Source organism: Planococcus citri, chromosome 4 (assembly GCF_950023065.1).
Source record: "Planococcus citri chromosome 4, ihPlaCitr1.1, whole genome shotgun sequence".
NCBI classification, from domain to species: domain Eukaryota; kingdom Metazoa; phylum Arthropoda; class Insecta; order Hemiptera; family Pseudococcidae; genus Planococcus; species Planococcus citri.
Window position 1 is genome coordinate 22,501 of NC_088680.1, and position 27,418 is coordinate 49,918.

The 27,418-nt window shown below is 40.1% G+C and overlaps 4 protein-coding genes and 1 long non-coding RNA gene across 9 annotated transcripts in view; 2 read left to right on the forward strand and 3 right to left on the reverse strand.

Moving 5' to 3' along the window:
• Positions 1 to 27,418, reverse strand: part of LOC135845457 (uncharacterized) — a 79,568-nt gene that overhangs the window by 16,107 nt on the left and 36,043 nt on the right. Inside the window, exon 1 of one of the 4 annotated variants that reach the window (XR_010558756.1) lies at positions 1,231 to 1,242. The exons of 2 other annotated variants lie outside the window; for them this stretch is intronic. This is a non-coding gene — a long non-coding RNA (uncharacterized LOC135845457). Of the gene's footprint in view, positions 1 to 1,223; positions 1,243 to 27,418 lie in introns of those variants that run through there. One more of the 4 variants, XR_010558755.1, reaches the window with a different exon arrangement.
• On the reverse strand, positions 6,013 to 8,340 carry LOC135845453 (large ribosomal subunit protein uL10m-like). Of its 2 annotated transcripts, none has more exons than XM_065364016.1 (5): positions 8,165 to 8,333; positions 7,751 to 7,956; positions 7,179 to 7,289; positions 6,821 to 7,019; positions 6,013 to 6,278 (listed from the first exon to the last, which is right to left on the reverse strand). In XM_065364016.1, the coding sequence occupies exons 1-5, from the start codon at positions 8,184 to 8,186 to the stop codon at positions 6,085 to 6,087; spliced, it is 732 nt and encodes a 243-aa protein (XP_065220088.1). In that variant the 5' UTR covers positions 8,187 to 8,333; the 3' UTR covers positions 6,013 to 6,084. The 2 variants fall into 2 exon arrangements, with proteins under 2 accessions (XP_065220088.1, XP_065220089.1); XM_065364017.1 differs by having other exon boundaries at positions 6,142 to 6,278; positions 6,900 to 7,019; positions 8,165 to 8,340.
• On the forward strand, positions 10,010 to 13,747 carry LOC135845443 (uncharacterized). Its single transcript, XM_065363999.1, has 4 exons — positions 10,010 to 10,365; positions 10,665 to 10,975; positions 11,072 to 11,655; positions 11,794 to 13,747. Exons 1-4 carry the CDS (start codon positions 10,181 to 10,183, stop codon positions 12,094 to 12,096), a joined length of 1,383 nt encoding a protein of 460 aa, XP_065220071.1. The 5' UTR covers positions 10,010 to 10,180; the 3' UTR covers positions 12,097 to 13,747.
• Positions 12,281 to 17,344, reverse strand: LOC135845436 (116 kDa U5 small nuclear ribonucleoprotein component). The gene is made up of 15 exons (XM_065363982.1): positions 17,204 to 17,344; positions 16,886 to 17,112; positions 16,461 to 16,732; positions 16,260 to 16,384; positions 16,001 to 16,125; positions 15,687 to 15,881; positions 15,373 to 15,599; positions 14,792 to 15,280; positions 14,526 to 14,705; positions 14,214 to 14,391; positions 13,607 to 13,778; positions 13,355 to 13,466; positions 13,085 to 13,229; positions 12,827 to 12,980; positions 12,281 to 12,668 (listed from the first exon to the last, which is right to left on the reverse strand). The coding sequence occupies exons 1-15, from the start codon at positions 17,342 to 17,344 to the stop codon at positions 12,465 to 12,467; spliced, it is 2,946 nt and encodes a 981-aa protein (XP_065220054.1). The 3' UTR covers positions 12,281 to 12,464.
• Positions 20,202 to 21,930, forward strand: LOC135845451 (probable transcriptional regulatory protein TT_C0469). Its single transcript, XM_065364012.1, has 5 exons — positions 20,202 to 20,683; positions 20,934 to 21,046; positions 21,186 to 21,319; positions 21,413 to 21,578; positions 21,658 to 21,930. The coding sequence occupies exons 1-5, from the start codon at positions 20,428 to 20,430 to the stop codon at positions 21,856 to 21,858; spliced, it is 870 nt and encodes a 289-aa protein (XP_065220084.1). The 5' UTR covers positions 20,202 to 20,427; the 3' UTR covers positions 21,859 to 21,930.

The following is a 27,418-nucleotide window of genomic DNA, read 5'->3' on the forward strand; positions in this document are numbered from 1 at the left end:
TTTTTTCCCCCATATTTTTTTCTTCAATCACATTTTTGAATTTATTAAAACTGAAAACTTTTTTCAATTTTTTTTTTTTTTTTGGTTTTTATTTTACTTTTTTTTTTCATTTGCTTTGCTCCATAGTGTCCATACTTTTGTAAACCTTTTCCAAATCTGCGCAATTTTTTTCCACAATTTTGATTTGATCTTGTTTTTGATTTTTATTTTTTCAAATTTCTTTTTTTTTCTTGTTTTTCATAATAATTTTCAAATTTTTTTTTTTTCTAATTTTTTTTTTTCCAATTTTTTTTTTTTTTTTACTCCAAATACATGCAAAGTGGTACTACAAAACGGAACTTCCACGCAACACATATATCTATAGGTAAAGTGGTACTTCTTAACTTTGAAAAATGTATTCCAATTTATTTTTTTAATAATCATTTTTTTTTCATTTCTACATTACCTTTTCTATCTCAATACTTTTTTGTGGCACCTAAACTAACACACTGTTCACAGTGTTCACTATTGCTCCTCAAATCTTAACTTTAACCACAAACCTGGCCGAACCATAAAAAAAAAAAAAAAAAAAACTCCAAAATGGTACCTTGACCTAACAAACAAACATGTACTGCAGCCTCAGGCCAATGTCCCAACAATATAAAAAAAAAAAAAAAAATCATATAAAATAACTAAATAAGGTGTATACATTGAAAATGTAAAGGAAATCTGATAAGGGATATGGACTAGCGGCCTACATCCATTAGACCCTGGTGGCCAAAAAGGTGGCCCACATCCACCAACCCAGATGTCTTCAAAAGCGGCCCACATCCAGTGGACCCTGGTGGCCAAAAAGGTGGCATACATCCACCAACCCGGATGTCCTCAAGAGCGGCTTAAATCTGGTGGACCTTGGTGGCCATAAACGTGGCCTACATCTACTAACCCGGATGTCCTCGAAAGCGGCCCACATTCAGTGGACCCTGGTGGCCATAAACGTGGCCTACATCCACCAACCTGACAATCTCCAATGCGGACTACATCCAGTAGACACAAATGGCACCAACGCGGCCCACATCCATTAACTTGGATGTCCTCTAAATTGGCCCACATCCAGTGGACCCTGTTGGGCAAAAAAAAACAGCCTACATCCACCAATCCAAGTTTTTTCCAAAGGTTATTCAAAATGGAATGACAAATTACATGTGATAAAATTTGACTATGCTTCACAGTGGGCCACAGACCCCCCACCCCCACCCCCCAAAAAAACCGGTGATAATTCGGATTCAACCCTCATCGATGTGCAATACGTCGAATAATACGTTTTTGTCGTTTTTGAGGTCGTAGAATTCGAATCTGCATTTATTTTTTTGTAGGGGTGGGAGGTGAGGCGTGGGGAGCCAGAAACTTTCAAATGTTGCTTATATTATCGTGTAATATATCGATTAATATGTTTTCGAGGTAGTAGAGTTCGAATGTGAAGTTATTGTTTGGTAGGGGTGAACGGTGAGGTGTGGGGTTGGGGGGAATTTCAAATTTTGCTTATATTATTCTGTAATATGTTGCGATTGATATGTTTTCGAGGTCATAAGGTTTGTTCGTTTTAACTCGCTTCTTATGGAGATTCGTGTAAAGAATCTGATTCTACGATTTTTGCGTTCGTTTTGAAGCGCGTGACGTCACATGCAGTTGTTTATTTTATCAGATTCTTGTTCGATTCTCTACAAAACGGAGCAGATCTATGACTGTTTTGGAGCACCTCACAGCCGCTTCTCCAGATCGCTTCTCGCTTCTAGATTATTTTTGTGTTTATTCAAATGGGTTTTGAGTTTAAAATTTTTTTTTGTTCACCAATGTGATTTTTCAAGAAGTCCTGCTGAAAATAAATCATGAAATTTAATTAGCACAAAAATTAACATATCAACAAACTAGTCCAAATCAAACAGAAAAACTTCACTAAAAAGAATCGTCGTAGAATCCGCTCCTGATGAGAATCGATTCTTTTGAATCTGGTGGTTAAAACGAACAAACCTATAGAATTTGAATCTGCACTCATTTTTTTGTAGTAGTGGGGGGTGAGGCGTGGGGAAGTGAAAAATTCCACATTTACTTTTTGATCTTTTCTTATATCACTGATTTTTAGAGTTTACAGATTTTTACACAAAATCAGAACACATTTTGGAACAAAACTCATATAATTGCGCAATATTGTGTGTTCTCTTCTGCATAGTGATATCTCAAATCCATCTACTGTTACAAAAAATAAATCACGTTTCACTAATTATTATATTTTTCTTCATTCTTTTCACGCAGCCCTTGGCTCGTTTCTAAAAATAAAAATCTTCTACAAAGAAAATAGAAATTCTATCACTTGATGCATAAATTTTATACAATTCTCGAAGAAATCGTGGCAGAGTGAGGTGAGGGAGCGTTAATTTTAACAATTATTTAGTAGGTAGGTAGATGTATGTACTAAATGTCAGGAATGTTGAATGAGAGTAAATGAAGTTACCTAGGAAGATCGACGAGAGGGAGGAAATGATCGGAGCTGCTAACAACAAACTCACCAGCCAACTCTCCCTGCAAGACCCTGAAAGAAACGATCAGATACGCATACCAGCTAATATAGATGGAAGTATACGCTATCTCCTGTAAAGGAGCGCGACTAGGACGACGACAAAGTATTTTTTAATGCGGTCTCTTTCGAAAAAGTACAAGTTCAAGATCCACGAATTATTGCAACTGAAAGAATGAGATTACGGACAATTAAGGTGCAATTTCGATATTTTTTTTTTTTTTTTGCATTTTTATGACAAATTGGAAGGTTTTTGGGACCTTATTTTGAAAATTATTTTGTTGAGAAGAAAGTAGAAAAGAGTTTAATTTTTTTCCTTTATTACGAATAGTACAGCTATCACCTTGAAGGTTTAGTTTTGAGGTTTTCAAATTTTAATTTTTGATTTGGAATCTTCTATTTTTATATTCGAAGGCCTGTTAACAGGCAGTGGGTATTGAGATAGAGTAGGAGCATTCATATTTTGATGATTTGAACGGAATTCGTGAAAAAACATCGATAGAAATTGGAGGATGTGTTTCCTGATTGATGGGTCAATTCAATTTTAATTTTTTGGATTTTTTTGCTCTGTCAAATAGGTACCTATTGTGGCATCTGAGATCGATTGAAAGTGATTTCACGCCACAGAGTTGTTTTTCGCAATTACGAAAGATACACTTCATTATTAGGATCACATTAAAAAATTTATCGGAGTTTTCCAAAACAGTTGAATATGTAAAAAATATGTGCATTGTGCATATTATTATGTACCTTGAATTTGAATGATTCTCGAGCACCTAAAGATCACTTTTAATATTCACATACCTAGGGTACCATACGATATCTTTTATACAGGGTGCCCAGAAATATCGAGTACCCCTAAGAAAGTTTTTCATTAAAAATATAGGTTGGCAACATGAAGTATGATGCATATGATTGGTGGAATGTTATCTCTCCAGCCCAACAACCAATCATGTGCTATCATTATTATCATTCACTGTGACCAACCGAAGTATTTTAGTAGAAAACTTTTTTGGGGGTAATCGATATTTCTATGCACCCTGTACTTGTCCTACGTAAAGGTACCTATTCCTTAACAAGTGGCGTTTTTATTGATTTTAATCGAGTTTCAAGAGGTAGAAAATTTAAAACCATTCTATTCTACAAAGGTAAAAGAAATTATTAAGGGATAAATCAACGCCGTGGAATTCAAATTTACGATTTACTTTATTCAGGGATGCCAACTTACCGGATTAAAAACCGTTACGTATTATTTCATTAATTGATGATCTGCACATTTGTGGAAAAACGCCACGTTTCGAGTAATTTTCATGCCTTGAAAGTAGGCAATTTCTTCGACACAATTTTAAAAAATCACATTTTTCTGCATTTAAAACCCTTCTACAAACGTGAAAAATTACCTTAGGGTAAATCGAGGCCCTGGAGTTCAAATTTACATTTAGTGGTGTCAAAAAAACATCGATAGTATCGATACTTGGCTGTATTCGATACTTATCGATACTTTTTGAGCGAGAATCGAATACAAAATTTCGTTAAAATGGTGAAAAACATCGTTCAAACCTCCTCTAAATGCGAGTGAAATGCATAAAAAAAACTATAATTACCAAAAACTGTTCAAATTTTTGTAAAATTCAAGCTGTTGTCAATTTGTCACTGTATTTTTCAATTTTTCCTCTGGGCCATGGCCCAAGGTAAAAAAAAACACGGGTAAAACTGTGAATAATTAGAGTATCAATACTTTTGGAGAATCAGTACCAACTAAACATTTTTTCCCTTCTTAATTTTTGATTTTTTTTCTAATTCATGTTTTTCATTGTTAATTTTTGAATTTTTTTTCAAGAAATACATACAAAGTGGTACTACAGTCGCCTACATACAAAGTAGTACTAAACTTTTTTTTCAAATTTTCATTTCATGTTTTTCATTTTTGAATTTTTGAATTTTTTTATTATTAGTTTCGATTTTTTTCTCTATTTCACTTTTTTTGGTTTTATTTTTGTGATATACTACCATGCCTAGTGTACTTATCCGGAGAATTCCGGTGTGTCAAGGTTGGCAATACTGATACATTCACAGGATCCAGGTATCTATACCTGGATGCTGTGGATGTATCTTCAGTCGCTATAGTTGGGTTAACGCTTCTTATAGTTTCTCATAGTCAAATTGTTAATATAACGTGTTTACTTAGCTTGTCCATTCGGTTGGGTATTAACTTTCAGTAGTCAAAGTGATAGTATAACGTGTTAATTCTATAGTTAAATTGATGTTCGTATTCAAGCAGTTATTTTAAGTTAATCGTCAACTTGTTAAGAAGAAGAAATATAATCGTGGTAGTAAGTGATTGTGTTATTATTGACTTCTATGGTATATTTCTGTGGAGTGTGGGTAAAGTTCAAAGCTAGTGAAAGCTTATGGTCATAGTGTAATTTCTCAGGTAAGTGCATCTAAGAATAACTCTGGGGAGTATATTCAAGATTTATCTCATCGAGTATATTTGGTCAATTGAGGCAGTTCGACACAAGTTTATAACAAACATTATTCCACTCTCACATTTTTTTTAAGAAATACAAAGTGGTACTACAGTCACCTGTGGTACTAAATTTTTTAATTCAATTTCTTTTTTTTCAACATTTTTCATTTACCTACATGTTTTTCATTTTTAATTTCTGATTTTTTTCATTTTCAATTTTTCTCTCCATTTTAATTTTTTTTTTTTCATTTCTGTTATCAACTTTTTTCATACTTCTTTCAATTCTTCCTACTTCAACTTCCAACATGATTTCTTTTTTTCCCCATTTTTTTTACTACTTTTATCATTTTTTTTCATTCAATTTTTTTTTAATTCACATTTTTCATTTTTTTTGTTTTCCACAAATTTTTATTACATGTTTTCATTCCAAATTGTTACATTTTTTTAACTTCTTTCAATTTTTGACCTTTTTTTTCTTCAAATCAATTTTTTTCACTTTATTTCTGTTATCAACATTCTTCAAACTTCTTTCAATTCTTAATTTTTCTACTTACTGTTACTACTTGATTTTTTCCCCTACTTTTCAATTTTCATTTTTTTCCCATCGTTCGCAAACACGACACTATTAACGAGCGTTGAAACAAAAATTCACATCTTCCGTCAAATTTTGTAATTTGAATTTAGTTCGAGCCAATACCCCATCACACACGCAAATCCAACTTGGCTTTTCAACATGGTAGGTAAATGCGAATGGTTCGGGTTCAGTATACGGTTAAAAGTAGCCTAACTATTTGTATAGCGGTTTTCTCTACACTTTTGCAACGTTTCAACCGAAATCGCCGAATGTTAATTCGTCAAATAACAATATCATATCGTAACTTACTAAGAAGATGTCACTCTGTATACTGTACGTGTAGATGTACTACGTACACATTACTTGCTACATATACGTAGCTTAAGAGAGAAAAAAAACGATACAATGTACCTATTACAGTTAATTGATAACATTTATTAAATTACAACAATATTTCTATCTTCGACGACGCTTATTCAGAAAGAATTACGATTTCGGCGGTATACGGTCTAACAACGAAACAAAATCGTTTTGGTGATGATTTAAAATGTTGTTGGCGAGTACGGCACTGCCGGCGTTTAATGTATGAACCAGCTGTCCTCTGACGACGTCTAAATTTGGTAATTTGCTGTATTCTTCCAACTTGTTTTTGTGTAAAAATTGATCGTTTACTATTCCACCTGCATCAGAAACAGAAACATCGAGACAATAATTACATTACATCATCTAACCAGTATTTTCTATTCTGGCACAGTATGCATATAAAAGAAAATAAAAATGAGAACATCGTGTCACTGTTCACACGGGGACCATCGTCAAGTACCTACTGACTGATAAGTGGTAGTAACTAATCTACGTATTCTACGTAGTATATCTACTACTACTATATTCTGTGTAGGTAAGGGGTACCCACCCGAGCACCGAGCACCTACTCGTATAATTTTCATTTCGCGAGAAATGCGTAAATGAAAACCAATAATAAGCAATGTTCGCACGTAACGCAGATACCGAAATCCTATTCGAATTCGTTAACGGATTTTCAATTTATTCTACACCAACAGCGGATAACCGCCAACAATCTAGTCCACCGAAGATGCTAGGTACGTTCAATTATCACCGTAGCACGGCACAGTGACAGCAGACAGTGGGCAACTCGTATTACTCGTAGCCGTAGGTACGAGTAACTAGGCAATCGAGCACCAGCACCAGCACCAGCACCTACCGAGCAGAATGTAATAAGGCATCTTTTTCAGCAATTTGAAGGCTATGTCAATTTGAACGGCAGCGCTGCACAAAGTTACCGTATGCGAATGAAACAGGCTCGTGATTGGAAGATATTTGCTATTCTCTACGGCCATCTTGACGGTAGTTTTGCTTCGTTGCACCAGCTCCATGTCGGCTTTTTTAAACGTCTTTATCGACTGAAACACGCAAAAATGTTACCCACATTTCATCGAGTATCGAGTATTAGCTATCTACGTAGGAGACAAATCTCGCGATTCATGTCCAACCGACTTGTCGGCGATTTAAATTTAAAACGTCGTTGCTCGGCAAAAAAAAAAAAAAAAAAAAAAACTTACTCGATAAAAATCTTCGCCGCATACGGGATTCGCATGAAGAAACATTATCATTTTAGACTTGTCAAACAACTCGAGCAGCTCGTTAGCCAATATTTTTTCGTACGGGTTTTCCTAAAATACAACCGAAACGAACGTTACCCAATACCCACAGAATGTACGATTACATACAACTATGACCGCTGGGCTTCAGACGCTTTCTTAAAGTTAGACATAGGGGTTGCATCGTTTGAAACAGCGCACGTTCAAAACATAGGTACCGAAGGTACATATTAAAAATAGGAAAAAAATACAAGTAACAGACGATAAATTCGCTCGTTCAACTCGCAACTGTTGGAAAATTTCTCAATTTCTCGTTTTAATCGCATTTAAAAACATTTTAAACGAGTTTTACTCGATTTTCAACAGTTTCCATTCGAATTCCAATAATGTTGCAAATGATTAAAAAAAAAAAAATGTTCAATTTTTGTAATAAAAACGACGACGGTTTCTTATATAACCCTGTTGGGCTGTTAGCTGTTAGCCACTCGCTGTCACTGGACGATGCGATGGGCCGATGGGCCGCCAACACTCACTTCTTCCTTTTCGACAACGATACTCTTCAGCGGTTTTCTGCACTTCAAAAATTGAGGAAAATCAGCATCGTACGGCTTAGGAATGCTAACGCGCACAAACTTTTCTATTCTTTGCGCCTCGAAATGCGGCGGTCTCGGTTTCCTTAAATTCACTCTTTTATATCTGACTGACTGAAAGAGTACGGCGTGCGTTTTCAACGAATGGTCTGTAAATTGTCAACAATCGATTTCGTAAAAATTATTGTCAGTACAGCAGAACGCTCCAACAGCAAAATTTAAAAGACGACGCGTCTCCAGTTGTTAGTAAATACCTACTCAGTCGCCGTACAGAAACTTTGCAGTTGGAGGGTCACTGGGTCAGGCTTCTTATGTTGTACAGACTGTACAGACTATAGGTAAGTGATAGCCGCTTACTTTTACAAAGTCCGGCGAACATGATGGCTTTCTTCTTTTATGGATACATACTTCTGTCAAAATGATCAATAATTGCCTAAACAGCACAAATGTCGATCCGTCTCCGATTACATTTCTTAAATTTCTCTGAAAACTAATTTAGAAAAAACATGAGAATGAGATTGATTGAAATTATGAAAAAAAATTAAGTAATTATTTTTTTTGAATCACCGAACTAAAATTTGTTGATAGGTAAGAGGGTTAAAAAGTACTTTTTTTTTCTTGGCTATATGGTCTAAAATGGTAACACTACATTCCAAAAGTGGTAACACTTCTGTGCTCTTAGGTGTTTACATCTCAAAACAGGACTTTTCTTATCACTCAGGAACTTCGGCGATTATTTCATAGTTTTAACTAAGTTTTAACAATATTTCATTTACATGATAGCAAGAATGCAAAACAACTCACCACACGTAAATTTAGTTCTATTTAATGTGAAATTAGTGGAAATATAGCATCGAATAAGAAAGTCCTGTTTTGAAAATGTAAACGTGCCGCGGCGTTCAACACGCGCGTCTAGAGTCTGACGGGCTACGAAACGTTCCCGCCAATCACAGCGCAGGGTTATGTTTATCACCGTTATCACTGACGTTCAAGTGTTGTATTCATTCTCACAATATTGAAAAAACAAAGTAATTTAGGTGTAAATGGACGTTTTGCATATTATTTTAAATAAAACACTGTCGCAATGCAGAAATAAAGTACGTACAAGTCCTAGGTAGCTAACTAGCTATTCAGATTAACTTTATCATTCAGCACCGGCAGGCGGCATTCCCTGGCAAGAATGAAGTAATCTGATAAGAAAGAACTATCAATTATCACACACTCATGTATTTTTACTATTTTTACAAATTAATAAGATCTCATCAGTAAATTCAATACTTGACATTTCAGCGGAGAAAAATGAAAATCAATGAGTAAAATCTGGTATCTAAATAGATAGAGTCTAGAGATACGTAGGCTCACGCTAGTTATGCAGCTAGCTAATCTGTACATTCATTTTCACTAGCTCCAACTGCAAAGTATTTCTTTTTGAAGTTATCGATCTCGATTGCTTTTATTGATGTAATTATCGTAAATTATGATGGATTTGAAATGAAAACAAGAATGACTTTTCCTTTTTGGTATTCATTCAGTAAAGTTGTAAATGTAAAGTTACAGTACTGTCGTACGTAGGTTAAAGATTAGATTACCAACCAATTTGAAGAAAAAAGTCGTTTAATTTTCTGTTTTAATTAGTAAAATCGCAAAAGCTCTTTATTATATCGTATTTTCAACGAAAAATAAAAACTGAAAAAATTTGCAAGTCCATAGAACCGCCCCTCTGCGCTGTGATTGGCGGGAACGTTTCGTAGCCCGTCAGACTCTAGACGCGCGTGTCTTAAACTGGAATGTAGTGTTACCACTTTAGACTATATAGCCAAGAAAAAAAAAGTACTTTTTAACCCTAGCGTGATAAGATAACTGATAAGACTACAGTGATAAGTTGGCCAAAAAAAAACTGAAACCAAAACCAATACCTATTTACTGATGAAATTTTTTTTTTAGAATCGAATTTTAACAAGTTATATGGAATTATAAATCTAGAAAGAATCTTTTCTGAATTTTATACGCTCGAATAATGATTTTTCAATTTAAGAATGCGAGTATACTTTGTTTTTAATACGAAAAAATGAAAAAGTGCTTCGTAGTCCGGATCCTTTTATTGTTTTATACCTATTTATTATTCATTCTTCAGTTTTGATTTTCGAGCGTTTTTCGGTCTGGCCCCTTGATAAAGTTTGATTTGAATTTGATAAGAAAAAAAAAATTGGTGGGAAATGGAAAAAAATATGAAAAATTGAAAAATTTTGATCTCTCGGTGATAGATTTAGAAATTAGAATTTAAATTGAAATAAAACGTGATGTTGATTAGCTGATGAAAAACAGACGAACAGACGATCGGTGGGTGGAGATCAGCGATCAGCGGAAATCGAAATGATATTTTACCTGCTACCGCCGAGCGTAGCCGTGGATATCCGCAAGTTCAATCGATGCTGCATTTCCAGATTAAAATTTTTCTGTAGTGCCGATTCGAACGTCGATGGCAGCTACGAACTAAACGAGAACGAGAGTCTGTTACCCGGTACAGAACTGGATAAAATTGGACATTTCGTGTTGAGGTTTGTACAGAAAGTCGATTCGTAGTCGTAGCAGTTGTTGGACAATTTTCCATTCTTTCTGTACACTGTACTCGCTACTCAGTACCTACTCCCCAGGCCCAGTCTTAGGGTCGATCGTATTCGTACGTACACGTAGAGAGGTATCTACTCGTACGAGTATTTCGCCGCCGCATACCGCATCGGCATTTATGCATAACGAATACCTCCGGTGGCGGTATCGTGGTATGGTAATGGTACCCCTTTTACCTACCGTAAATTTGTACGATGGCGCTCGATATCTCGTGTTTTATTGTTTACAGATGTTTTTGCCTGGATCGACCGCAAGTTACCGATTTCATTCTGCGAAAAGAAAGCGAGTTATTTTTGCGTCGTATTAGCGAAAGCCGCGAGCTGGAAATTAGGAAATTTTGCGACAAAAGTCTGAAGGATCTGCGTAAGACGGAGTCGTTTCGAGAAACCAACGTGCTGACGTCGCGCAGAGAAAATCCGTACTTCTGTTCTATGGTTTTGTCGGCTATGAATGAAATTTTATGCGCGTTAAGACGCAAACAATCGTGCGAACACTTTAAAAATACGTGCGATGAAAAGTGCGAGCAGTATTTCGTCGAAAGTAAATACCCCTTATACCTACATCTACACGACGCGACGCCTAGATGGGTGTTTTTTCGCCGGCACCGTATATTAAGACTGTGACTCTGCGTGTCAGTTCCGTTTCAGGTGGTCACAAGTATGGTGAAAGCGCGCGAGGTCAGAATTAGCGGAGGCAACGCTTACGTACCGTGCTGCAAATGGAGCGAATTGCTGCGAGAACTATTCGTGCATCACTATAACGTGGGATTATCGATGATATCGTACTCGGTGATGCGGTCCATCCGTTCGGACGTACGATGGCAGTCGACATTTCGCACGCTTCGCGATATGTACGAGTGTCAGCTGTATCGGCCGCCGATGCCGATACGTCGCAGCCGTGTACTTCATCAGCAAATCGACGAGCAAAAAGCGCACTTTCCGCCCTGCATGTCGCACTTGTTGAACGTACTGCGAAAAAACCACCGACTGACGCATATTTGGCGGTACTATTTCAGCTTGTTTCTGAAAGACATCGGCCTAACGTTGGAAGATTCCATAGCCTTTTGGAAGAAGGAATATTCGCAAAGTTGTTCGGCCGAAGCTAGTTGTACGCATTCGTGGCAGCAAAACGAACGAAAATATCGTTACAGCATAAGGCATTTGTACGGTCTGGAAGGCGCCAAAGTGGAAAGATCTTGCAAGAGCTGTCAACATATTCAGGTAATACCTACCTACCTACCTACCTACTTGGTACTTAGACTTACCGTATCTATATGCCGGTGCCGGTGCTCGCGATCGACATTTCGTCAACGTGTTTGCCGCTTTTGATATACTCGTACAACGTACACGTATTTTCAGACTATGCAAATGGGCATGCGAGACGAAGGCGGATGTCCGTTCGTACATTTCGACGATTCGAATTTGCTTTCGAGCCTGCACGATTCGGTTAAACAGGATAGAAGCGTCGTCGATGAAATCAACGAATTAAGAAATTCCGGCTTCCCTAGCGGAGCTTGCTCGCTGCATATGAGATTTTCCTCGCCGTCCGCCTGCCAAGATGGTGGTAAACGTAAACTGAACGAAAAGCCGCCCTTCGAATCGCCAGTAGGTTATTATTTTTGTAAAAAAGGCGGTAACGCGGATAAATCACTCGAGTGGTAAAACCCGTCGTCGCCGCCGTCGCCGTGTGATCGATGTATGTGTTACCTGTTGTGTAAGACGTAGTACGAACATACCTCTCTCTATACCACAATATCTATCTACGTACATCGGAGCTGAAATTCCTATTTTTTCTTATTCGTGTTTTCTTTTCGTTTTTGTTTGTTGTTGTCTTTTTTTCATTCAACTTTTCATAGCATTTATTGTAATATACAAATTATAATACTCGTCGATAATATAATAATATACCTATATACAATCTCGCGTAATTATTATCATCATCGTTTTCAAGTTGTATACGACAACAATTGAGTGGTAAATGAACGCGTTTCAACCAAACTGTACACAAGGTACACGCCATGTTTTCAACGTTACAGCGGATAGTTGAACATAACATCTTGCCGCGCCAATTCCAGCAACATGGGATCGTCGAAAAATTTATTAATAGATACGTCTTCGCTCAGGCCTTTTCTACGTCTGGTCTTGATCATAAATTCTCTGGCTAAATGCGTCGCCGGTTGCGGTTCTAATGGTCTGATGACTATGCTTTTGTCTAGCGGATCGCCCGGAACGATCTGAAAAAATGCGAGGGCGGGTTTTGTAATTGGGCTTTGAAGCGAGAGCAGAGAGCAGAAAACGAAAAGCAAACTAATAGATAAGAGTAGAGGTATTCGTACAAAATTGCCCTTTTTAGGGCAGTTCGAAAAGTAGGTACTAGGTAGGATTGATTTACCTGCCAGTGATGAAAGACGGATAAACAAAACGCTTGTCCTTGAGTGTGCGTTCGTAAGTCTGTTTCAAAGCCGAACGAATCGATAGCCGGAATGAATGCTTTGATGGTGTAAAGCGGCGAACCAGGTACTGGAGCGTCTTGAGTAACGTGTCCTCTGCGCAATTCACACGGTAAAATTACATAATTATTATACTGGTATTAATACGAAAGCGCGTAAATTTTCCAGTCAATCGACGAGGCAACGAGTAAGTAAGCTACCTTCTTTTAGCTAACACCGTATACACTGCGGATACGCAATCAGCCGGAGCTTGAACTTCAACGAACAGGTACGGTTCCATCAAACGAGGCGTGGCCATCAAAAATGCGGAATACGCGACCCTTCTCGCCGTCGGTATAATTTGCCCTGTTGACCGTCGCCATTTGATTTATTAGCAAACGATACAAATATGTAAAAGCCGGTTACACTCTACAGCTACGGCTGTATTACCGCGTTATTTTATCGTATCAAGTAAGTATACGTATACGTACCGCCTCCGCGATGCAAAGGCTCGTTTGCGATGACGGCGTCCAATATCTTGAATTTGACATTTCTAATAGGCTCTTCGCATAGCGGACCTTCTCTAGTACCCCATTGAAAACCCTAAACGCCAAACGCAAAACGGTTATTACGTAAAATGAAAATCAAACAACATTTTTACGCTCTCTCCGCGTGTAGTTGGTACATACATACTAAATTCATAGAGGTATGGCGATGCGCCGTAACCGTAACCGTACCCTTACCTGAACTATCGAATCTTTAACCGAGCCCAGCAAATGTTTGTCCACTTCCGAAGGAAGAGTATCGTCGACCAGAATATTCGGACCGGTGGTATCTGGTCCAAAAGCCCAGATCGATCGGGCAGCTAACAAGTCCCAGTCGTATTTGGATTGGAAAAATTCTCCCAATTTTTTTCTGTTCGAAACGATAAAAGGCGGCGTTTAGTAAAATACACCACTATTCAACTAGCGAGATGAACCATTTTTCAACGATTTTGAGGTTTATTGAAAATCATATCAACTCCGTAGTCGAATAATCTACTATTAAATTTAATCGATAGTGTTCGTACTTAATTTTTCCAACAAAACAACGAGCGACTTTAATAACCCAAACAGTGACAAAACATGGACAATACATATTTTTAATCTTTTTGTTTTTAATCAAAGTCTGAAAATAAAACTCGATAGAAACTCGTACGATTTCCGCAAAAAGCGAGATATTTTGGCAATTACTACCGAGAAAGTTCTTTTTCGCAATTTTTGTCGAAAAAGTTGAAGTTGGGGGGCCGCCTTAGTCTATGTATTCGAATATAGCTAGCTAGCTAGCTAGCTAGCTAACTAACTAACTCACCGATTCCACGTAATACTGACGATCTGATTTTCAATATCTTCGGCTAATCCTTTTTCTAACGGCTCGGCGATCATTGTGATTTTATTTTTCTTATTGGGCGTTTCGGCGAAGCACTTGAGCGACGAAGTTTCGACGACCGTTTCGCAAAACGACACGACCGGATCGGCAACTTTGATGTCTGCGTGAAAAAACGCAAACAGCAAAAATGCGAGCGTGTTTAAATCGAACGAGTGAAATGACAATGAAAAATACGAGTAGTTACACTCGCAGGTAGCGCATATTCGTAGGTAATAGGTATGTACCTCTACCTACCTATTTCGGAATACATTTTACGTAAATCGTGCATTACGCAATCTAAATAAAGTTCGCCGGTGCCTAAAACTACGTGTTCGCCGGACTCTTCGACTCTGGTACTCAGCAAAGGATACGACTTGTTGACTTTTCTCAGCCCATCCAACATTTTAGGCAATTCGGACGGATTAACCGGTTCCACTGCAAATACGCGCGCACGTAGGTGTAATTTAATTAACTACGATAAGTACGAGACCTAATACCTAATTAGTAATTAAGATAGTTACCGGCGATTTTGATGACCGATTGAGTGTTGAACTTGAGCGGTTTGAAAATATAAACGTCCTCGTCGAGATTTAAATCGGTAATGGTGGAAGTCTTCACGATGGGCTGGTCGATGCCTTCGATTAGCACCCAATTACCGGCGGGAACGCGATTCACTTCGACCCGGTACCTAGCTTCGTAGATCCACAGCCTTCCGACGGTGAGCACGCGAGAATCTTCCTCGTCGGCCAGCGAGTAATTCTCGCCCAACAGTCGGATATCTTGGCCGGCGTACAGCGTACCGCTAAACACCCGGGCCAAGACTTGGAAAAACGTGCAGTCGTCGGTCGGATACATTTTCGAGCTGTGAACCATGAGGCGGCCGTTCGGATCGCAGTCGAACATATTTTGCGCCAGTCGGCTATTCAACGAGCCGGTATAGATGTTTTCAACTTTGGCGCGCGCATTGTCGATCGGTGACGGGATATGATTTACACACATTTCTACCAAGCCTGCGAGCGAGCGAGCAAACAAACAATACGTAAAACGTAAACACTAGGTGTACAGGTGTGATATTACGCAAAATCCAACTACGTCTACGTACCGCTGAAATCGTTGAGAAATCGCGAGCAAATCAACCTGAGTAACGGGCGTATATTCATTTTCATCTCCTGTTTGCTGACTCGTATGCTGAGCTCGTCCAAAATTGCGGGCAAAGTCGAGTCGACGTCGCCTACGACTTGAGCGAATAACTTGTACAGCGGTTCTAGAATGAATTCGACGAAACTGCGCTGAGCGGTGCCGTGAAGCGGTTTCTTGGAAAATTTTCTCCTGTAAGATGACAAATATAGTTGTACTACACTGCACAAGCCTACTTCGTATTGCGAAAACTGCGAGTACGGCGACGTATCAACTTACGTTTTGGCGTTGAAGTATATATCGCCCCATAATCGGCGCGAGAATTCGCCGATATTCAATTCGGGACAAGTCTGACTGTAGAGTTTGGCGAACGAGCGCAATGTGAAACACAGCGAATACTGCGACGAGGCGAAACACACGTTGCCCAAAATGGGCGACATCACCACTCTCGAACTCTCTTGATCCGAATATTCGCTACAATAATATACGAGCATGAGACGTAGGTACATACTATGTAGATAGAGGTATACGAATACGAACGATGTAGGTAGGTAGCTAGGTAGGTACATAACTCGTTGTTGGGAAAACCTTACTTTATTAATCCGTTCACTTCCTCTATGATATGCCTGATTTTGTAATACGCGTCTTGTGGCGGCAATTTCAGTTCCAGAATCAATCTGTCTATTTTATTAACGCACAAAGTAATGGCTAGTTTCTCCTGTAAACGTTTCGGCAAATTCAGAACGCGGTACATTTACACATACCATATGTAAAAGTAGATATACGAGTACCTACGTATTACCTCGTACGTAGATACTAAATACCCGCAGGGTACTGGCACACTCGGCTTACCTGAATCGCGTGCTTGATTAAACGTTCCGTATTCAACATGACTCCTTCGGCGGCATCAACAAAGACGACCGCTCCGTCGCAAATTCGTAACGCTGCCGTAACCTCGTCCGAAAAGTTGACGTGTCCTAAATGCAAAAAATACGCGAGATTAGTTAGTGCCTAGTGAGCGGCGCGGCGCGGCGTGGCGGCGTGGCGTTTTACCTGGTGTATCGAAAATGTTTAGTAAATACGATTTGCCTTTCACGTCGGGCAGTATCAGCGTGACTGGTGTAGCTTTGATACTGACGCCTCTTTGTTGCTCGGTGAAGAGCGTATCGGTGTAGCGAAGTTCCCTTTCTTCGTTCGATTCGCAGAACGACGGATGCGTTTGTTTGATCAAACAGTCTACCAAGCTGGTTTTACCGTGATGCAAATGACCAATTAGAGCAACATTACGTATCAGATGCGGAGTGTTCATCATATCGGCTAGAAATCTGCAAATAATAACAATAATAATAATAACAATACCAATACCAATACCAATACCAATAACAATAACGAGAGTCGAATGCGCGTTGATGGAGCGAGCGCTATAGCGACAAGTAATGTAATAACATATATGGTAGTACGAGTACAAAATGTCTCACTCCATCTGATAAACAGTTTCGGGAAGATCCTGCTCTCGGATTTGAAATTTTTTTCTTTTAATGGGAGCGATCAGAGGCACAGTCAAGGCTTGAGTATCTTCTTCGTGAACTATGGCTTCGACGTCGGGACCGAAAACCTCCATCGCTGTAGGGTAATATCGTTTGTCTTCGTGCAGTACGACCGCCATCTGCATATCCACGTCTTCGTCCGCCTCGTCATTTTCTTCCTACACGCGAATTCAAATCAAATACGATACACGTTACACACTCGTCGCAAAAATACTGAAAACACAACCCAACCCAACCCCCAACACTCACTTCCTTGTTGCGCGCATTTTTACTACGAATGCGGTCGTCTTCGTCATCTTCTTCATCTTCGTCGTCGTCTTCTTCTTCTTCCGACTCCAATTCCGGTCCGATATAGTTACCAAATTCGTCGTACAATTCAGCCGAATCCATGGTAGGTATGTGCTGATCTATACCGCTGCCGCTGCGCTGCGCTGCGTAAACAAAGTGAAAATGAAAAACAAACCGTACACGCGTTACAATACCTACGTACTTAGGTACTTTCGAGTACAATCACTAATCAGCTTCGGCTTGGCGTAAAATTGAAACTTACTTATCGTTTATATTCTATGCAAAATGCGTAGATGCGCTCAACGGTTGAATTAATTTCACACGCAGCTAATTCTCACGTCGATCTATCATTATTTCTTCCAGTGCTGATACGCGGATGAAGCAGCGAAGCGCAACTTGCAAAAAATCGTCCGCGTTGACACTTTTTATATCGTTTGGTAATGATAATCTCCATTCACCTTTCACCGGGCACCGGCATTTACTGTACTAGAAAATGCAATGCTTTCAAGATAAACACCGCATCTACCAATGAAACACGCATAGTCCTGAAACCTGGATAACGCCAGACGCCAGTGCAGTGCGTGCGTACGTACGCCAGCCATCACACGCGTCACGCGTGACTAGAATGGCCGCACCGCATAACGTTACGTTACGTTCGTGAGAAAAAATTGGACGTGAGCACGTGAGGTGTTGAGTGGTTCGAGAATTGAAAGGAGAATTGAGATCGTAACGGTATGACGGTGTGGTCTGTGAGCAAATCGGACTTCCACGTTCCCCAGAGGGCGATACCGTCGCGGTACGTGATTGGCTAGTGATATTCTGTGCCTTCCTTGTTTACTTCTCAAAACGGGACTTTTTATCACAAACTTCGGCGATTTCAAATTCGATGTTATATTTCCATTATTTCACATTGAATAAAACTAAATTTACGTATAGAGAATTGCTTTGCGATCGTGCTATCGAGTAAATGTTGTGGTGAATTAAAATAACACTTGCAAAGAACTTTAAATTCATTTAATCGTGCAACTTTGTTTCATCCTTCTAAGCTCACTAAAACACTGTAACTCGAGGTAATATTCATTATTCACAACATATAACGATACTAGAAGTCATATATTAATCAAAAACACTTAGTGTTGGGCAAATTCGCGAATATTCTTTTTTTGCTTGCGCATGCGCAAGAATATGCGCATTTTCTTGCGCATATTCTGCAGATTCTTTTCAAAAAATTAGAACATTATTGCTTAGTTCAGAGATAATAGGAAACTTTCCATGAAAAGGTTTCAAATTATTAAGGAAAATTGGAAATTTATAAAGAAAAGTAGTAATCAAACTTGTAAAATGTGAAAATTATAGAAAAATCTTTAAATTTTTTGAAAAAAGTCATGATTTTTATTTTTTTGAGAGAATATTCTCCAAGCATTTGAGAATATTCGCGAATATTCGCGAATATTCTCAGATTATGCGCATTGAGAATATTCTCAGGCCAACACTAAAAACACTAAAAAAAACACCACGAAATGTACGAAATTAATGAAATATCGTTGAAAATTAATACGAGAATGAAATCGCCGAAGTTTGTGATAAAAAGTCCCGTTTTGAAATGTAAACAACAAGAGCACAGAAATATCAACAGCCAATCAGAATGCGCGACGGTATCGCCCTCTGGGGAACGTGGAAGTCCGAAATGTCTGTGAGTCCGTGATTGTAGGAAACATATTAACGCACGTCAACAACAAATAACAACGTTTATTATAAAAATTAACAAGGAACATTGAAATTACATCTTAACGCTTCGAGAACATAAACGCTAGTCAGGGAATCGAATACACGAGATCGAGAAGGCGCGTGTACGTAAATACCGCGTAATTACGATGACTATTTCCCACAATCGGCCATCCTTTCCGGTGTGTCGTCCTCGACACACGATTTTCCTCGTTGAAATGGACCGCTTTCAGAAACGTTAGAAAGGCAGCCACTCGATTTCTCCTCGGAATTCGAATCGTTGTCAGATGACGAATCACTGGGCGATGAAGGACGATTTAACGATGGTTTGCTTGACTGGAACTCACGAAGACGTCTGGTCCAATCCGCCGCTTTCGAATAATCGTATACACGTAGGAAGTTGGCCATTTCCTCGTTTTTAAAACCAGAACATACCGCATTTTTCGAATCTGTCACTGATGCGCCGACATCTTTAGCTAACCGCAGCTTATCGAAGATGTATTCGATCGGTGACTCGTTTTCGTTTTGGGCTCGGAGGGAAAAACGCTCCCACTTGTCGACTACGTTGGTTTCGCTTCCGATAAACGTCTCGGAAAATTGCTGTCGAAAGTCATACCACGTTTTGATATCGTCTGCGGACAGGAGATACCAGGTTTTGGCCGCTTTTAGCAATAAACGCTTCGCTGCTTCTAATTTCTGTATATTGTTCCACCCGGCAATGGTTGCTTGGTTTTCGATGCTGTTCAGCCACTGTTTCGCTTCCGTCGATGATACTTCGCCGGTAAAGTGTGGAATGTTGGGCAATAGCACAGCGCTGCTAGCCGCTCGAACAATTTCACTCACCGTATCAATTGGAATCGTATTTTTCGATGCCGCCATGCTTTCGAGGGTGATCGAGAACAACACAAGAACTTTCAACACTTCAAAAACGAATGTAACGATAGCGATGTCATACGAGACACAGGTCCGACCACTTCTGAATATGTAGGAAACATATTAACGCACGTCAACAACAAATAACAACGTTTATTATAAAAATTAACAAGGAACATTGAAATTACATCTTAACGCTTCGAGAACATAAACGCTAGTCAGGGAATCGAATACACGAGATCGAGAAGGCGCGTGTACGTAAATACCGCGTAATTACGATGACTATTTCCCACAGTGATCGTTTGAACTTGGCAACCGTCAGGTACACTGATAAGATTGATAATGACCACTGCGGTATGATAAGAAGGAAGGTTGGTTGATGATTGAGAGTTAACGACCGTTCACGCTTAATTTTGAATTTTTAAAAATGGAAATTTGAAAAATTCGCGTCGCCATTAACGCGAAAAGTAAGTAATTTAGGTGACGAGTTAAGACTGCGAGTATCGCCGCTACGCTACGTAGGGTAATTATTTGATCGCGGACCCGCATGCAGATCGGACAGCAGAATCCCATCGTCGATAGTGATAATGTTGATGAAATACGTTGCTAACGCAGTTTCGGCATCTGCGCTGAAATCGTGTCGTGTAGCCGGCGCCGGCTCCGGCTCGTGCCCGTGGAGTAGGATTAGTCCGTGTTCGCCTTTTTTCGACGCTGTAAAGATGGGAGTGAGATACGCGGGTCATAGTAAATGGCAAAATATCAAACATACGAAACTCGCCAAAGACGTACAGAAGAATCAACTCTACAATCGGCACATCGAAGAGATCAGACGCGCCATCAGAGGTAGGTCTAAGCATAAAAGCAATCAGCATTCTCAATTTCCACTCCTACTATGTACGTAGACGTACGTACACGTAGTACCTAGCGCAAAGACGGCGTTTCGCGTTTGCGTTTGCTGTTGGCCATTTGGGTATGGGTTGCTTTTGCTTATCACGTACTCGCGGTTGTGGACTGTGGTAAACGCCCGTCGCCCGCGCCAGTCCGCCAGTCGCGTCGCCAGCACACGATAATCGACTGTTTTGTCCGTTTGCAGAAGGAAAAGGCACAAATCCGAAAAACAACGTACAATTGGCCAAATGTCTGGAAGCTGCCAAGAAGGATGGTGTAGCGACGACGACCATCGCCGGAGTCATACAAAAATTGGAGGTTAGTGTCGGTGTCGGTGTCGGACTGTCGGTGTCGGCACACTCGCGTAGGTAGAGCTAGAGGTACATAAGCGTGTGTCACGGGCATGTGTTTACGAATACGGTCGCTTTTTACGCTTTGTTCCATGTGTATATCGCAGAAAGCCTTATTGAATCCAAAATCCATCCTGTTCGAGTACAGAGGTTCGCACGGCGTTTTAGTTATAGTCACCGCGAATACCGACAATAGGAATCGAACGCGAAGCGATATCAATTTCGTCACGAAAAGACACGGGTAACGTAGCCTACGCCTACGCCTACGCGTGTTTTGCGGCTTACGTTAAATTTGGAAACTGGACGTAACGACGTTTTGGGTTTTTGCTCGTAGGTTAGTTAAAGCGGAAAATATTACGAGCGCTTTCAGTTATAAAGGGTACGTTTACGCGAAACCTGCGCCCGATACTGTCAACGCTGACGAGAAAGCGCTCGATGACGCCATCGAAGTCGGAGCTGAAGAAGTGCAGCGTGACGAAGAAAATTCCGAAATATTAGTGGTAAGTGTCCGCGTCTACGTATATATCTTGGTAGGAGGTACTCGTACTCGTAATAATCATCTTTGTCGTATATGCGTAGTTTAAATGCGACGGTGCCGACTGCAGCGCCATTCGATCAAAATTAGAAAGTAGAAATTATCTGGTCCAAGACTCGGAAGAATTATTCGAACCCAGAAATGCCGTCGAACTGGACGAAGACGAAACAAAAAAATACTACGAAGCGTTCGAAAAACTCGACGAAATTCCCGAAGTTAACGGAATTTATACGAATCTACAGTAGTTGTCGATTATTGTGTTTGTGATGCGATGGAATACGAACGCACTTATTACAATCTTTTGTTGTTTGGTTTTATTTTCAATTTCTTCATTTACGAGTACCTTTTTGCGCGAAATCTCGATTTAGCTAGCCACGTTAGCTGATAATCGCCTCGCCTCGCCAGTAGAAATAGAAATAATTCTGAATCAGCTCGACGACGGAATCGGCCGGAATTATAGCGTCAAATCTCGTTACACCTACGACCTATATACAGGGTGCCCAGAAATATCGAGTACCCCGAAGAAAGTTGTTCATTAAAAATATACGCGTAGGTTGGCAACGTCAAACGTGAAATAGATGCGTATGATTGGCGGAATGTTATCTCTCCAGTCCAGCAACCAATACTGCGCTATCATTATTACTCGTATCATTCACTGTTACCAACCAAAGTATTTTAGTAGAAAACTTTTTCAGGGGTGCTCGATATTTCTGGGCACCCTGTATGTATATGTAGGTACCTACCTACCTACCTACCTACGAGTACACACGAGTGCTGTTGAAACTGTCTGAACCGTTTGTTATCGGAGAAAGGCTGCCGTGGAAAAATACGACGTCTATTCGAATACTTATTAATGTAGACGCCAGACGGAGTTGTCGTATAACGTGATGTAGTCCACTGTACATAGTATAGTACATACAAGATCATCACAAAATGCTCTCATTTCGAGCGTTTCATTCGTAAGAATTACAAAACGAAAACGTACTTGTATTTATTTTGTATGTAAAAAGTAACGCACATTTTTCAAATTTCTGTAATAAGCGTATGACGCTGACGCGCTAATGTATGAGATATATGTAGATAGATATAGGAGTAGGTACCTGCGAAATAAAAGGCGCAATTTACGCTACGCTGGAAGTGGCAAATAATTCGACCACTTTTAATTGCAAAAAAAAAAAAAATCAAACTGGAATCAACGGCTCACTTGCAGCCGATTTTGCATCAACGTAGCATGCGGCGTGCGACACGCGACACGCGACACGCACCAATAGGCAGGTTCAGGTTGGTTGGTTGGTTAGCTATGTACATGTAGCTGGTGCTGGTGTTGGTTAGACCGTAGTTATGTCGATAGACGGGCAGTTAGGAGGAACCAAGAATGACAAGAGACTGCAGCATTTTTCTTGTCACCAAGCTACAGCCTTCTCGCATTCCTATCAACCGTTTTGCCGTACAGTACACTGTGCTGCAGCTGCAAAATTTGTTCATTCGATGCGTGCCAATTTTTTGCCAACGTCGCGTCGTCGCTCACCACCTCGACAAAAACACTAATAGGTAGAGGTACCTAGCTACATGTACATACAACTTACAAGTACATAGGTATACTGTTATCGTATTTGTATGTATTTGCTGATCCTAATGTCTATCTACGCTACACATGTGTAGAATCTAGATAGTAAGTACTGTAGGTAGGTAGCTAGGTAGTACTACGTAATACGCACCTATTTCAATTTGTACATATTAGTATCAATTATCTATCATCTACTCGTACTTATAGATAGGTAAGGTATGTAGGTACATACTTTGATCTCAAGTTAATTAGGTACGCGGTAAGTCTAGGCCTAGGTACATAGATTACGAGTGTCGAGTGTTAATGATGAGACGTACGATCGTACGAATACTCGTAAGTGCAAATGCGAAATGGTATACGATACATCTGGTATCTCGTATCTCGTTCAGTCGTTCGGCATGCGGTGAATTTGTTTCCGTATTACGAGCACACCTGAAACTTTGCTCACCTTTCTTTGCACACAGGTTGAGCAATGAGTCAGACGCGCGCATAATAGAAACTTTCATCCAGTCAAGCAGTCTAGCAGTCGCCAGTCGCATCTTCGATGGTTCTGGTTTCTGGTTCTGTAAATCTCTTCAGTATCGTGTCTGCGCCGCAGCCGCAACCGCAGCCGCAGTCATCGCCGCGTAGGCGTACATAGACATACACAGGACAGCGCAATTTGCGTAGCTTTCAGAAACGCCTTCTTCAACAGCGAATTTTCCATTTCATATTCTCCAAGTAGGTAGGTAGGGTAGGTATAGGTACCTGAAACAAACGGTCATTTTTATCAAATCTCTCTTTCTACAAATAACGGCACCAACGCTGTGGCTGGCTTAGTCATCAGCTAACTCCAGCTTCTGCTGCTAAAATGTACATATGTACGTAACTACGTATGTTATATGTACCGTACCTACAAACGCGTTTGCACGTAGGCTACTAGTACCGACCTGTAGCGTAGCAATAGCAGTAGCAGTAGCGATAACACTAACTGTAACTGTAGCTATAGCTGTACAGATATGAAAACTCTTTTTATCTAGCTCCAACGTTAACGTAAGTATGAACTAAGTATGAAGCTTAAGGTTAGTCGTTAACCCTAACACCCTAACCCAAATCCCAAATCCCAATTCGCATTCGACAATCGGCAGTAAGCAATCAATTGTACGTACCTAATCGTAAAATACGTACATATAGTAGTTTATTCAACTAGGGAGTAATAGTAGATTATGCAATCCCTCGCTGCGCTCGGGAAATAAACCTCAAAATTTATTGAAAATCACATTATCTCTCCAGTTCCATAAGATATTTTACGTTTTTAAGGGAGAAAATCGCTATAATTTGTCCACCGAGCGATTAGCGAGCGGCAGATACGAGTAATGTAGCAGATTTCATCTCCCTAGAACTCGTAATTCAAAATCATCGAAAATCACCCTTGGGTACTCCCTGGTTGAATAATACGAGTATATTTTTCGTTACGAGGGAGAAAAACGCCAGTATTTACTTGCAAAAATCAAAAGCGGAAGCGAAAGTAGCGCTTTTCCTACCTAAATAGTAAATAACGTAAAGTATACGTTACTCGTATCTCCCGCTCGCTAATCGCTCGGTGGACAAACTAGCGATTTTCTCCCTTAAAAACGTACCTACCTACCTAAAATATTTCACGGAACAAGGGAGATAATGCGATCTTCAACCATTTTGAAAATCACATTACGAGTATCTCTCTAACTTATAGTTGCGTAATCTACTACTTTTTACGCGAATTCTCGAAAACCTCGGTTTTGATTTTGAATCTCTTTTTTTTCAACACTTTTCAGATTCCAAACGCAAACTTTGAAAACTTTATAAAAGAAAAGCAAAAACCATTTTCAAAACCTACTACACCAGCCCCAGCCCCAGCCCTATAGCAGAGTCTCGTCATCATGTGGATTTTAAATCTGCAAAACAAAAACAAACTCGTAGGTAAAACATACACGCGTATTGTGACTGTGTACTGTAATGCCAACGTGTTGAGGAAACTGGAAGTGGAAAACACCAATTGACACCAACGCCATCGCCATCGCCATCGCCATCGCCAGGTGTGTCTGCCTGTCGGAGCGAGTTATGCAACCGAATCGCGTACACGTTAATAAAAATGACCACCCGATACGCCTAGTTTTCGACGCTTTTTATTCGCACGCGTTACAACCTACCCCTACCCGCAAATGGCACTTTTGCCATGCCAGTCCCACTTCCCAGTACCAGTGCCAGTGCCGCTTGCAATATTCGTTGACTCTTCATTCGATACTACTCGTACATTACATACTACAAGTACATATACTCGTATCTTTGCCCCGTACCGTCCGTCATTCCACATCATTCACCAACGTTTACATACTTATGTAGTACCTTACCTAGTACCTAGTACCTAGTACCTAGTGGTCTACACCTACATTACATGGATACACAATTTACAACAAACATAGACATACTCGTACGAGTAGCACATTTATCACGTTTCTATTTCTTCTTCAAGAATGAGCCTGCAGGCTAATTTGCCCGCAAAACTTTTATGGCTACGAGTAGTACCTACGAGTATACCTATATCATTAGCTTATTGTCGTCTAAATGGGGTATACATACATACGTATATGTACGAGTATGTACGTATTTTATTTTTGTTTTTTCACCGCATAGTAGATAGTACACCCTACACCTGTGTCCACGGTCCACCGTTGACCGTTCGGTAGTCGAGGTACCTCGGCGTGGCGTGGCTTTGTAATGCTATAATGTCTGATTGTCTAATTGCGTATCTAAATACATTTAAGGAAGTACGTATCACCATCGCTCTCCAGCTTATCAACTTAATTTTTTTTCTCCTTTTTTTTTTGTTCTTCAAGTTTAAAAAGGAATGGTGATTCTAAACGATAAATAGGTTTACGCTGCGGCTCGAGTGACGATGCTAATAGGCTAATGGTAAGGTGATGGTGCTGTTGAACGCAACACCGCGCCGCGCCGTATTGCTTGTTCCATATCGCTAACTCGCCATCTGAAAATAAGAAATTTTCCAACGGCAACGGCCAGTGTCGGTGTCGGTGTCGGTGGAAGTGCAACATGCCAACGTGACAGACTATCGTGAAAAATGACACTAATATTGATGGACAAAATGCGCGAGCGTACGACGCGAATGCGAATGCGAATATGGCAAAGGATCGATAAGGCATGTGGAGTGTAGGTGCGACGCGACGCGACGCGACGCGACGCGACGTGTTCTCTACTCACTACTGTACTTGGAGTACGGAGTACGCTTACGAGTGTAAATGAAATACCCACCAAAGTATATAAGAGACACAAGGCGTAAATACGGCACGGCACATACGGCGTTTGGCCTACAGCTGGTCAGCTGGAATGGCATCGCATCGCATCGCATGGCAGCTACTCGTGATTTAGCTAGAGTAAAATTACGACTTACCACCAGCATCCCTTACCGATGACCAAGTTTCTGTTTATCTATCTACCTAGTACCTACCTAGTACCTACCTACATAGGTCTACAGACCTACAATACATACCTACATACATGGTGCCCAGAAATATCGAGTACCCCGAAGAAAGTTTTTCATTAAAAATATACACGTAGGTTGGCAACGTGAAATAGATGCATATGATTGGTGGAATGTTATCTCTCCAGTCCAACAACCAATCATGTGCTATCATTATTACGCGTATCATTCACCGTGACCAACCCAAGTATTTGGCAGAAAACTTTTTTAGGGGTACCCTGTAGGTACTAGGTAGGTAGGTAGGTAGGTACATACATTCGTACGAGTATCATTCACTATGACCGACGACCGTGACCAACCGAAACATTTACGTGGTAGAAAAACTGGGGGGGGGGGTACTCGACATTTTTGCGCTGCCGCTGCCGCTGCGCACCCTGTACGTTCTTTGGAACCTCATATGACGAATCATTTTTACACTGCGTCTCATGAAGAATGATGATACCTCGTTTCTGCAAAATTTAGGTAGGTAGGTAGGTAGGTAGGTAGAAGAGCTACATAATATACGTGTAATATGTATACTTACGAGTACTCGTATTATCGACTTAAAATTTGCCCGATCACAAATTCACAATCAATCGCATACTCGTACTCGTACGACCATCCTGCAGTAGTGCAGTACCTACACCTAGTACATCTACCTACCCTCGCCCTGCTTTGTGCGAGTACAAGGTAAGCCCTGTACTGTACGTACTACGGTGCACAATGTACATCTACATACAGA